General features: G+C 42.7%; 1 protein-coding gene across 2 annotated transcripts in view; it reads right to left on the bottom strand.

The window, feature by feature from the left end:
- The window catches only part of dlg4a (discs, large homolog 4a (Drosophila)), a 60,931-nt gene extending 50,280 nt beyond the window's left edge, over positions 1-10,651 (bottom strand). The window contains exon 1 of one of the 2 annotated variants that reach the window (XM_026181401.1): positions 10,352-10,651. In XM_026181401.1, coding sequence (XP_026037186.1) covers positions 10,352-10,381 — 30 coding nt within the window. In that variant the 5' untranslated portion in view covers positions 10,382-10,651. Of the gene's footprint in view, positions 1-1,448; positions 1,529-10,351 lie in introns of those variants that run through there. The other variant, XM_026181400.1, reaches the window with a different exon arrangement.
- Positions 10,652-13,267: the final 2,616 nt, after the last annotated feature.

A 13,267-nucleotide genomic window follows, 5' to 3' on the forward strand; every position in this document is an offset into this window, starting at 1 on the left:
CATCCAATCAATAACACCACTTCTGCTGTGTTTGACAGATGCACTGGATTATGAGGCATTTCTTTATATATGTATATACTTTGGTCTGTGCATCACTCATGCACACTGATTCCAACCTCTGAAACTTTCCTGGAGTACTTCTGAAGTTTGCATCTCATGGTGGACCACCTGAAGTGGCTGGTCTACTCATGTCTTGATGTCTGACACATGTGCACCTGTAGGACAGTCTGACTGACTGTTGTCTTTGACAACTGAGGTAAACAACCAGAATAATAATAATAATAAAAAAGGTTATCAAAACATCAAACTCCAGTTCTTGAGATGTATATAATTTTTTTAAACATTTTGTGCACTAAATCAGGGAAATTGCATCAAGCTATCGTTTAATCTACTCCTTTTAAAATCCAACATGCTGGCACACTTAAAACAAACAAACAAAAAAACATTATATATGCCCCACGTTGTGTAGACTGCATTTCGTATTCTAATCAACAAGTCCGTAAATTTAATGGCTCTCCTAAATCAGACCTACTTGAGCTACAAATCTGCAGTCCAACCTGTCAAATACACCATAATGACCAGCTCAAAGCGCTGTTCGACCACAAACACATACATGTGCATACACAGTGGCTTCTGCTTGTGGAACTGCATTAAATGGCATCTTAGTCCCAAACACTCGATCAGCCAAAGTAGAGACTCATCATGTCAGCTAATTAAGGCTGGAGTAGCCCTGTTTTTTACACAAACCTGCACGACTGCTTCAATAACTGTATTTCAGCACGTAGGGATGTAACCAGGACATGAGAAGAAAACCCATTTGCTTGCCTCTGTGTCCCATTAACCTGATGTTGGTCACGAGTCTTTACTGTAACCCTAAAAATGAAATGACCTTTTTTCAAAGCGATGCCAGCTGATTAAACAGGATGATTTTCCTTATCTGAGAAGGACACTAGCCTAATGTCCCAGAGTCCTCGGGGGAAGAGAAGTGCATAAGAATATGAATTATCCCCAGACGTACACAGGCGGGAACCAACCCAGACGTAGAATAAAAGACATGCATGCATGAATCTGTAATGCTTTAATCAACAAGTCTGCTAGAGTTTCACTCTTTCTGCATTTCGAAACATGCTCACTGGTACATACACACCCACACGTGCCGGGCCATGTTCATACGTAATACCCAAACTGGATGATTAAACCTACCCAGAGCACACGTACAAGGAGAGCAAAAAAAAATAAAAAATTCCTCAGACACATATTTTTTGATTAATCCATGACACTGGAGCAGATTACAAGCATGTTCAATGCAGTATGCACAGATGTAGGTAGAGACCTCCTCTAAGCCTGCCAGAACGACTAGCAGACTTTGAGCTAACATGCAAAACAGAGGCAGCAACAGAGGGATGGAAGGAGAAGAACGACACAAACAGAGAGGTGAATTTACCTACCACACACGGACAGAGAGAAGGGAGCTTAGTGCGGCCCTTCATGAGCAAGAGACAGAGGAAAAACAGCCTCCCAGACACCCGCAGTAGAGGAGGAGAGAGATGGGGAGAAAAGGAAAGAGAGAGAGAGGGAGAGAGAGAAAGATGGGAGGCTGGGGAAGGGGGAATAAAAAAAAGAGGGAGGGGGAGTGAGGGAAGGGGGGGGGGGGGGGTGTCGTAGCAGACGAAGAGAGAGAGAGTTTTCCTGGAAGCAGAGAGTTGTTGGTGTTGGATGTATCTTGGTGTTAAAGGCAAGGGTCGGAAAAGAGACGACCGGCTGCCTGCTCCAGCCGTGACTCAGAAAATATGTTTGCCACCGCCGGTGAGGGAGGGAGGGAAGGGGGAAGGGGACATACAGGCAGAGAGACAACCTTTTATATTATTTTTCTATGATTTTTGGGTTGGTTTTTTTTTCCTTTTTACAGTATGCTTCCACTCACTCTGCTCTTTGCTCCCTCTTTGCCTCACCATTAAGCACACAGACGTCACCTAACGTGAGAGCGTGTTTGACGCAAATGTGAACTCTCTGGGTACACCTTCACCTCCACTCTTTTAACGGCAATAGCAATTGTTTCTAGATAGCTCATTGCATTGCACGCAATCTCAATGTGCTTAGCACGGAAGATAAAATAAATGAGTAAATAAGCTCACGCAGGTTTAGAATGTTTTAGGGAAGTGAAAAAATGTCCATGTCACCGCTGTTACACGGGGACTGAACACTTTGAAGGTTTATTTGGTCAAATAGCTGACAGCAAGTTGATAACCAGCTAATCCCTTCTTATATAGGCAAGAAAAAATACCAACATTTTCTGCTTTCAGCTTCCAGTTTTGCTTTCTAAAGAGAATATCTGTTTTTTTTAAATAATTTTTTAAAGTTGAATATTTATATTTTTATTGGATAGTAACAACTTTTGCCACAGTGAAATCAACTGGTGCACGGCAAGCTGTAAAATCAGCGATCCAACATTTTGTTGAATTTGCAGCGATGAAGCCTAGTTTCTTTAAATTGCAATAGCATCAATTAATAAAGCACATAAAATTTAATAATAGACATGTAGCAAAAATATTTGGGTGCTGATCACCGAAGTTGTTGAAGATGTGTGTCAAATATGAAATGACGTTCAGCTCTTTACCTCTAAAGGTTAAAATGAATCGGACCTTCTCTTAGTGTTGTAGCTTTTTAAACTCTAACATGAAAGCTGATTTAATTACAAATACTCCTAGGTGGGACAGATGAGTCTGTGTAATTTGTACCTTTAGAGTAGCTGCCAGCATTGTCTGAATGCTCAGGTCTCTTTCTATATAAAGGATATTTTTTTTTATCACAATTTTCACTTTAGGTGCAAATAGCATCTTAATATAGCCTGTGATACTTCCTCACCTTATCACTTCACAATAGCCTAGCACAGTGATAACTGGTAAATTGCATGGCTGGTGTTATGAGAATGTATTTTTACTTTAAAACAATTTTTTTTGATACCCATATCCCTACGCAAGGATACATGAGCAAATTCATGTTTATCTTATCAATCATTTCACATCACAAAGACCTGGAGATTGCTTTAAGAAGCGTGTTTCTAGATATATTTTTTTATACTGTCTGTTTTCTGTATATAACCATAGCAAATACTGTTTCTTACGTAAGCATTAGACACTCTATCAAACTGTACAAATTCTTAAGTAATAACTTACACTCCTCTATCCACATCACAATCTTGTCTACAGGTATACTAGAAGCAGTATCATCACCCTTTAGCCAGAAGCTGCACATTAATAAAGTCAACAATGAATGAGTAAGACAACTTTTCTCTAAGGAATGCATCGTGACTTAATGCAAAATACTGATATCGCTAATAACAGCTGATGCTTGTCCAATTGTTATTATGTAGTAGCCATTCAAGCTTTTATCTCAGACAAACTTGAGTGGTCTTTGATCAGTCGTTATTGCCCAAATTTTTAACTAAATATAACTCTTTTCCAGGCTTAGTTGTCATCATAAATTGCACTTCAGCTGCGTCAAAATTTGGTTGGGGAATAAACAGAGTAAAATGCACCATGACCCCACTGGACTGTTTTACAGTGGATGGCTGTTGGGTGATGGATGGGTTATGACACCTGCAGAGGTTAGGCCCACAGCCCTCTGGATCTCAGCGACACAGTGAGCTGTGGCTTCTGCGCGGCTTCGCTCTCTGTAACTAAAGACAACTCAAGCACATCGTGACATTTCCATCTGGAGTGAAGCCCGTTAGAAGAGTGTTAAATGCTGTGTAACCCGCGAATCCAGCCACATAAGACCAAACATTAATTTTCTATTCTCTGCATTCATGAGCATCCTCTGCCGGCGCCTACACAGAGGTCATCCTCCTACCTGCACACTGTGGGCTTCACATTATCAACACCCTTCAATGGCAGGTCTCTCTCTCTCTCTCCGTATCTCTCTCTCGCTCTCTCTCCGTATCTCTCTCTATCTCTCCCGTTCTCTCCTCTCTCCCTCCCTTCCTCCTTTCATCTCTATTCTCTCCATGATGATACCCCTGCCACGTTGTCATGGCAACAATCGGGCCCTGATTGCTTGGTTGCTAGGCAACTGACATCACCTATAAGAGGAACATGAAGATACAAAGCCAGAGACAAACAAATCAGAGAAAATATGTGCACTTGTGCGTTACTGTGCTGGGTGTCACTACGTCTGAACTCTCATAGCGTCATTAGCTCACGTCGTGTGCCGTGTCTACTCAGGGCCAAAGCCACACATGTAGGCAGCGAGGTCTATCATTAGGGTTACTAAGCATATAATTCGAATTTGACTTGCACTCTGTTCAGTCTTGTGCTCTTTGCCAGGCAGGAGGTTCGAAACCCCCAAAATCGTGACCTGAATTTCAGATGAGATTGTTGTGAATGTGAGTGCCTGTGACAGGGGGACTGCTCATGAATCACTGATACAGTAATTCAGATGCTCCCTATAAATTATGAGGAAACACACAGGGCCCTACATGCATATATATGTATATATATAAATATGTGTGTGTGTGTGTGTGTGTGTGTGAGTGTGAGTGTGTGTGTGTGTGTGTGTGTGTAGGTGTAGGTGTGTGTGTGTATATATATATATATATATATTTTGGCATAGGCCAATGCAGCATCCGAGCTTCACATATGTAGGGTACTGGCATGTGAAATGTGTATGAATACTCCTTAATCAGACTGTCATGAGCTTCTTTGCTGTAGTTTTTTAATGTGCCACAAGATGTCATTGTGTGCTGTATTACAAAAAGAAAAAGAAAAAGAAAATCAGCTCTCTAAGAAATTAGGATCCTGCTTGCAAAGCTGTTGCAAGTCCACATCAATGATATCAGCTTGGCTTTCTTGTTTTCGTCACTTTTATTTGACCTTCCTCTTTTCCCCACATATGACATGCTAGTTATATGATCTCTAACTAAAAAGCCTACAATGTGGGCATAATGTGTCATTACATAAGGATCCAGCGACAACCTGACCCTCCTTGACCCTAATGAGGATGACAGAGCCTCCTCTATCGACTCTATCAACATCATTAGATGTACACTCTCATTGCTATTGATTTTGAATTTTCCAGGTTGCCACGACACTTTGTTGTGTTTCTTGTTTGCTCAGAACGGAGCGGTGTAGCTGACAGCCACTGCCCTCCTTACGGTCTACCGTAGCAGGCTCACGGCTCCCCATTAGCCTTCTCGCTCAATGTGAAATGACAAAGTGTCCAACCCAAACAAGCAATGATATATCTAATTTGTCATCTGTCATGTGGACAATTTGAGGATGGACGATGATTCTGACAGCCAAAACAATGAAAATGAGCATCAGACCCTTGGAGGTGGCACTCTTAGTGCACAAAATGGAAAGGTTGCTTAAATACGTGTTCACTGTTTAACGTTACATCGCCCTATTAAATCAAAAGAAGTAGCCATCTGCCCAAAACGAGGCTCAAAGGAGAAACTAGAAAAGCACTAAAGACACAGACTGAGCATCTACCCTACCAGAATATCCACCTAATGCACCAAACCATTTGAGTTCAAAAGAAAGGATGAGGCTTTGCTCATTCTCTCACCGTAAGAAACAGTGGAGCAGAGTGAAGCAGCAGAAGCAGGAGCACAGATTGTGCTGTGTGCATTTGACAAAGAGAAGCTCTTAACAGCCTTCTTGCTGGCTAAAGCGCCTGGTGGGGATGATGAGCATCATAAAGGAGCTGAAATATACTCATACGTGAAGTGTTGACTCTGCAGGCTTAAGATAGTGAAACAAGGCAACTGATGGGCATACGATTTGGGGGAAAAAAACTTAATATGAAGCATTTTGACTTTCTTAGTTATAATTATTATTATTATACAAATATATGAAGCGGTGATCTTATACCTCCTCTTTATTTGAATCTAATGGGTTTTATTGGCAAAAAATTCATAGTTTTAAATTGAGCAAGGCTTCAATCCACAGTGCAAAAGCTACTTGCACTAGAGCGAAATGCTCCACAGCTTGCATGCATTCTGTCTGATCATGTAGGTGTACGTGGCTTTCTTTTGGTAAAACAAATGAACGTGTGGGTGAGTGGTGCAATACATACATAAAGACGAACGGAGATCATGGCTAACCCCTGAATTTTTTTCCAGTATTTCATCTCAAGCACAAAAGCAAGCTGTCATTTGAGCAGAAATAACGACAGAGCAATCGAAGGGGGAAATAAATAAATAAATTGTCCGTCTCTATACAGCTACAAATTTGTTCTGCTGTGCTTTTTAACTGACCAGCAGAGACCCTCAGCACAGTGCAGTCATGGCATCGGTCTTGCACTGGGGCAAGCTCTGCTTCGCACACTGTGCCCTGGGAGACACTTGGCAGGATCAGTGTCTCTGTGGCTGCATACAAAGGCCTGATGGATGTTCATGCCCTTGAGTGGAGATCATCTGAGCTCTCCACTGGATCACTAATCCTGACACACAGCACACACTGCTGCACACATTCATACTGGCATCACACGGTATGGTGAATGGGCGCTTGTTAAGGTGGATGACTTGAAAAAATATTGAGGAGGCTCAAAAGGACTTGCGAGCAGAGGGGTTTAGCTTATACTGTAACTCCATTTTGGAGACTCTCGGGGCTAGCGTAAGATACAGCAGCCATAAGCTTTTTATCCTTGAAAGCGCACAGACACACACGCACACACAATAAACACACATTCACATTATATAAATATTTATATAGACTGAAAAAAATGTGAGTGGTAAAACCAAATCCAGGGAAGAAGATGCTCATGATGTAGCCATACATGAAACCAATCAAGCGCACGCGAAGATGCTGACTTTGACTACATCTTGTCAAATGTATAATTCATTGGAGGAAAAAAGGCACTAACTAGGGAAGCCTCGAAAGTGCTGAAGAAGAGGGCAGAAGGTAAGCTACAGAGCAGAGAGCAGGGAGGAGTAGAGTGAGCAGAGTGGGAGGGATGGGGGGGAGGAGGTAAAATGAGATAAAGGAAAGAGGAGGCTGGGAGAGAGGACCGAGAGAGGGATTACAGGGGTGAAGGAGGCAAAAAGGACACACAAAAAAAGGTCTGTAGAAATAGGAAGTGGATTGAGAGTGACAACAGGGAAAAGAGTGATGATCAAAAAAGGCTAGAGAAGAGGAGGCAACAGAAATGCACTGCATGTGCTCTGTACCGCACAGGAGAACGTGGATTTATTGCAGCAATTTTCTCAAAGATAGAATTAAGATTAGTTGCTTTTCGAGCATAAATCCTTTTCACTATGCGCATCATCTGTGTTCGCGCCTCTCAAATTACCGACCCATCCTTCTCTGACTCAGTGCCATACAGGGAGGGAGAGTCAAAGGTATTGTCAGCCACGCAACTAAATATAAATCTTGTGACGTCTCCTCGATATGCCCTAATATTCTAGTTCTAAATGTTATGTAATGACACTTGTGTATGATTCACCAGCATCATATGTTGCAATTTACTGCTTGCTTTTTTTTTTCCCAGAGATTTTAGTGTGGGAAGGAGCAGAAAATTACATAAGCTGCTAAAAAGTCCAATTCGCTCAGGAGAATCGATTGAAATGCCGAGTGTTTCCTGGTCATTTGCTCCATGAATTATAAATAAAAAGATTACAGTCAAATTGCAGTTACTTCAAATTTTATCCAAGCCAAAACTTGAACCTGTCAGTGTAGAAGGATAGAGAAAGGTAATAGCGTCATAAGAACGGGGCGATCGTGGCTCAAGAGTTGGGAGTTCGAGCCCCGGCTTGGACAGTCTCGGTCGTTGTGTCCTTGGGCAAGACACTTCACCCGTTGCCTACTGGTGGTGGTCAGAGGGCCCGGTGGCGCCAGTGTCCGGCAGCCTCGCCTCTGTCAGTGCGCCCCAGGGTGGCTGTGGCTACAATGTAGCTTGCCATCACCAGTGTGTAAATGTGTGTGTGAATGGGTGGATGACTGGATATGTAAAGCGCTTTGGGGTCCTTAGGGACTAGTAAAGCGCTATATAAATACAGGCCAGGCCAACTGTAAGAAAAAAAGAAAGGGACACAACTTTTGCACTTTTACCTTGAGGATGAAATCATCTTTTATCCAAAATGGGCTTTCCTCACAAATTTCTACTAATTCTGGTTCTTTCGCTCAAAGACATCCTTTCTCAGCCTGACTTTTCTCGCCAAAATACTCAACCCACCGACTCAGTGGGGGATGCCTTTTAACCGTCAAAGAGCACGGCACAGCAGTGCTCCGGTTCTAGTTGGTGTGCTCTGTGTAGTGGTATCAGATATTTGTCACTCACCAGCTGACTGTGGCTTCACCCACACACAAAAACTTTGTGCAAAGACCTGCACGGGAACGCGGCATTGTTCACATAACTTGTTATACAGCACGTGGGTGTCACGGAACAGCTCGCTCAGGGAGCTGCTCGCCCGTCATCTGCTACGTGGTGGCAAGCCACACTCCTCACCTGCAGTTCAGCCTGCCTCCATTAAAGTTTAATAATGCGCATTTAAAGGAATACACCAAGTTTTGTGGCATATCCAAGTGAACCGTAGGCTCTCTTGTGAATATCTGGTTAGTGTTTAACAAACAATCCCCAGTGACAAAGGTTTAGCTCATTTTTCTGGGTGAAACGGTCATCTAGGCACTCCAAGAATAGCCATTTCATTTGCCAGTCCAAGAGCTGCTTAGCCAATCAGTCGGTGCATAACTTTGCACATCTATGCGCTCTCACCTTTCCTTTTATAAACCAACCATCTGTCTCACAAGTTCTTGGCAATACTTGGGTTTTCTGTGCCAGCTTTACACTAAGTCTTTTCACACTTTGAAAGCGATGCAGAATTCTGGAACTGGTTGGGTGAAAAACCCACAGTTACCAACCGTGGTCTTTTACTTACAGTCTTATTCTTCTTCTTGTCCTAAGCTCAGTGATGTAAAACAAAATGCACAAGGTGCAGGTGTTCCAGGGAGGAGAAATACCTTGAAATTTCCCTTTCCTGCCCCCCTTCTCTCTCTCTCAATAAATTTGTCACACTGCACGGTGCAAGGTAACAAAAACTGCTTTGCAGAACCAAAAAGCAGCTACCTGTGTGGAAGTTCTGTCATTAGGGAAGGACGTGAAATGGTGTGAAATTCGCAAACAAAAAATGTGTTTAATGTACTTTGCTGTACACGCGCGCAGTGTGTCTCCCTCCTCATCTGACTGCACCTACTTATCTGTGTTTAACCACTAATCTCTGTTGCCACGGAAACTGAGAGCTTGATAAGCAAATGAATGTAATGTGCCACAGTTAAGCGCAAGTTTACGTAATACATCTGAAAGGACCAGCTGCACTCACGCCTGCTCCACAAATTAAGAACAAATGGAAATCTCAGATGATCAGCACCTTCACACGCCTGTGTGTGTGTGTGTGTTTGCGTGTATTTTTGTTTTCCTCTTTTTTCTGTCATCACTTCCTGCCAGAATCTGCATTCAGGTTCAGCTGCTATAGTACACTGCTCACCTCCTTTTGAATCTGTGTGCAGCTGTGTAGGTATGTCCATCAGAAAATTATATATATATATATATATATATATATATATATATATATATATATATATATATATATATATATATATATATATATATATATATATATATATATATATATATATATATATATGATCTGAAGGTCTTAAGGTATTGGACATCTGAACAAATAGGCTTGGACAACAGACTTGAAGCTACTTCATGTTCCCTTTTCTAGTCAGTCTCATGTCTAGTACTGGCTCCTTGGAGCAGCGCATGTGTGTGATATAACATGTGGCTCATACATTATGTTTGCAGATGTTTGCAGCTGCACAGTGGGTAAGCTTCACGTGTGCTTACGGTCGAGTTTAGGACAAAGCAGCTGGAAATTGTGAGGAATATTAGCATGCATAGTGCCCTCCCATGGTCTCTGCCTGACACACTCTGCAGCTCGGGCATGACACAAAGCCCCACACAGGCAACCCGAGGATCAGATCTCTGCCGCTTTCGCTACATCCACGCAGGTCAGCCAGCCCCTGTTCATACACTCACAAAGCATGACACGGAGTAGGAGATTCAGAGAGTGGGAGAGAGGGTCATCTAGAGAGGGAGATATCAAAGAGTGTTCAGTCAGGTAGCTCAGCTCGCACTGAGGCTTTTCTGAAATGTTCAAATGCTCAAAACGAACACAAAGATCGAAACAATGCACAACACGAGAAATGTCATGAAGACAGCAAATTCCCACAATTGAGAGATGGCAGAAGGAAGCTGGCTGCTTTCTTCCCGGTTCAGTTCCAGTTGTGGTGCCTCTCACTCTGTTTCACGCACACATAGAGCTAGAGTAATGAACAACAGATAGGCTTACCTTTGTAGTCACAATGCAGAGGCAGTCCATGGTACTTAAAACAAATATCGGGGTGTATCTCAACCCCCCCAACCCCCCACGACAGAGGGCTGAGACCCCACACCCCTCTCCCCAGCCTGCCCCACTCCTGCGCTCTCACTCTCGTCCTGCCTTTCCCCCCTTTTCTCTCCTTCCGTGAATCTCTTCTTTGACTAACTGAACCAGCGAGGGAAAGAGAGGATGGAGGGAGGGGGGAAACATGAAAAGGGAGGGGGAGGGCCACAGAGAAATAGAGAGAGTGAGCAAAAGGAGAAAAAAAGAGAAGAGAGGAGAGAGGGTGGTCTTAGAATTTAGTATAAGAGAGAGAAAGAGAGGGAGAGAGAGCAGAGAAAAGGAAAGGTGTGAGTCTATCTAAGGAACGGTGGAAAAGAAAGAGAAAAGATGGGATGAATACAAAAAGAGATGGAGAAAAGGGAGGATGGAGATGGAAGGCAGGGGTGGTGGGATTAACAAAAAAGAGGGGGGGTCACACTGTGGAAAGAAAAGGGGAAAAAGAGAAACGGAGAATAAGACAGCGAAACAGCCGAGGATGGAGAGGAAGAACTGAGGGAGGGGACAGTGAAGGAGAGAGAAAAGGAGAGGGAGAGTGGGTGAGTGCGTGAGTGTATGCATGTGTGTGTGTGTGTGTGTGTGTGTGTGTGTGTGTGTGTGTGTGTGTGTGTGTGTGTGTGTGTGTGTGTGTGTGTGTGTGTGTGTGTGTGTGTGTGTGAAGACAGCAGGAATTAGACCGAAAGAAAATGTGTTGAGGAGGAGAGTGTGAATTACATATGCATCACAGAAAAAAAGAAACCATGAAGCACCGCGAGAGCGACTCAGGGAAGACCGGATCACATGAAGCCGAAGTTTGCTTTAACCGGATGGAAAAAAGAAAGAAACTGAAGACACATGAAGGTTTTTTTTTCTGCTTGTTGTAGCACTCTGCAGCTGTTGCCTTAGCAATGGTGCAGTTGTTGCCATGGCAATAGGGAGGCTTGTTGTTGTCATATGGTCACCCTTGTAGGACTGAGGTCTGAGTCAGTAACTCTGCATTGGATTTGCCCACCTGAGCATATTTCCACGTGGCTGTGCAAATATGCACTCAGGTTATAGAGGAGCACAAAGGACAGTAATAATCTGCGATTTTAGGAATATCTCAACGTTAAATAGTCCCAAATAGACACATTAATGATAATGCGTTGAAACTTTCTTTAGCCCCTTCTCCGTCTGAATTGTTATATGATTTCTCCTCTGTTTGATCACCTCGTTCGCATTTTTGTTTAGTTTAACTAAAACAGATTAAAGAATGCATGCACTCCTCTCAGCACACTCTGCCTTTAAGACTGTGGACTGTACCACTCGGGGTTATATAAGGGGGAATGTGTGCTTTAGTGTCTTTACATCATCAGTTCTATAATTGTACAAATCCACCCCTCACCCAGCCACATCCCCACTTTCCAGCCCCCCACAATGCTGGAGCAATGGTGCAGAAGTAAAGCAATTCAAAATGATGAACACACGTTTATTCCCCAGGTGAGAGTAGAAGCTTTGATCGAAATGTACAGCGGCAATGAAACAAACTGAAACGCTTTGTGTTCACAGATGGCCTCATCCTACTGTTAGTAATACACTTGTAGTCGTACTTTGACAGACAGATGACCCGAGTTACCTCTCTGCGCTTTATTAAACGCCTGTTAGTTTACATTCGCACATCTGATCGTCGTCTCTTGGCTCATGAACTACTGAACTACAAACCTTACTTATTACAAGTTGCACGGCAGCTTTGTGTGACAGAGGTTTAATGAGCAGAGATTCGAGCACAGTGAAGTAATATTTCAATTGTCATCATATAACATTTATTCACTTCCACTAGCCTTTGATGCCCTCTGACAACTCTATTTATAATGCATTTAAAGATTCAAGCACTATAACCCAAGGCTTTTTTTTCTTTCATCTTTTAAGACTCAGTTTTTCTTACTTTTGTCTGTTTTAAAAATTATACAGTGCTGCAGATCATCTTGGAAAGATGTTGTTTACACAAGATAGCAATGTGTAATAAGGAAATATAATCTGCCACATTTTATTTAGTGAAATATTGATTAATATACTTCATCTAATTTAATTGGACTAACTTGTCACAGTTACAATCAGTCTTCTGTTGCTATTGTGCAGCTCAAGGAAATTCTGAATGTTTGTCAGTGTTGTGTCAGAGCTGGTGACTATACAAGTTTCCACATACATGTTTGTTTTTAAATTGGAAAGGGGCCACATATGTGTCATCAAAGGGAAATAAGCTCATCGGGCATCATTAGGTATACTAGTTCATCTTGTTTGTTAGCACAGTTATCTAGGCTGATCACATGGCAGCAACATTTAGACATGTAGACAGTTTAGGTCAAGGCATACTGAGTATCAAAATGGGAAAAGGGTGATTAAGGTGACTTTCACCTCGGTATGATTGTTGGTGCCAGACTGGTTTCAGAAACTGTTGACCTACTGGGATTTACTACACACCTGTCTCTTGGGTTTACAGATATTGGTCAGGAAAGAGAACATATCCGGTGAGAGTCAGTTCTCTGGGTGAACATGCCAGAGATCAGTGACCGCTGGTATCACAGAAAAACAGTAACTGAAATAACCACTCACTACAATCAAGGTATGCAGAAGAGGATCTCTGAATGCACAACATGTCAAAGCTGGAAGCAGACGGGCTACAGCAGCAAAAGACCACACTGGGTGTCACTCCTGTCAGCTAAGAACAGGAAACCGATGCTACAGTTCACACGGATTCACCAAAACACTGGAAAAACCTCACCTGGTCTGATGAGTCTTAACATCTACCGCAACATAGGGTCAGAGTTTGGCTTAAACTACATGCAAGCATGGATCCATCCTGTCTTG

This window comes from Astatotilapia calliptera, chromosome 10 (assembly GCF_900246225.1).
Source record: "Astatotilapia calliptera chromosome 10, fAstCal1.2, whole genome shotgun sequence".
Lineage (NCBI taxonomy): Eukaryota > Metazoa > Chordata > Actinopteri > Cichliformes > Cichlidae > Astatotilapia > Astatotilapia calliptera.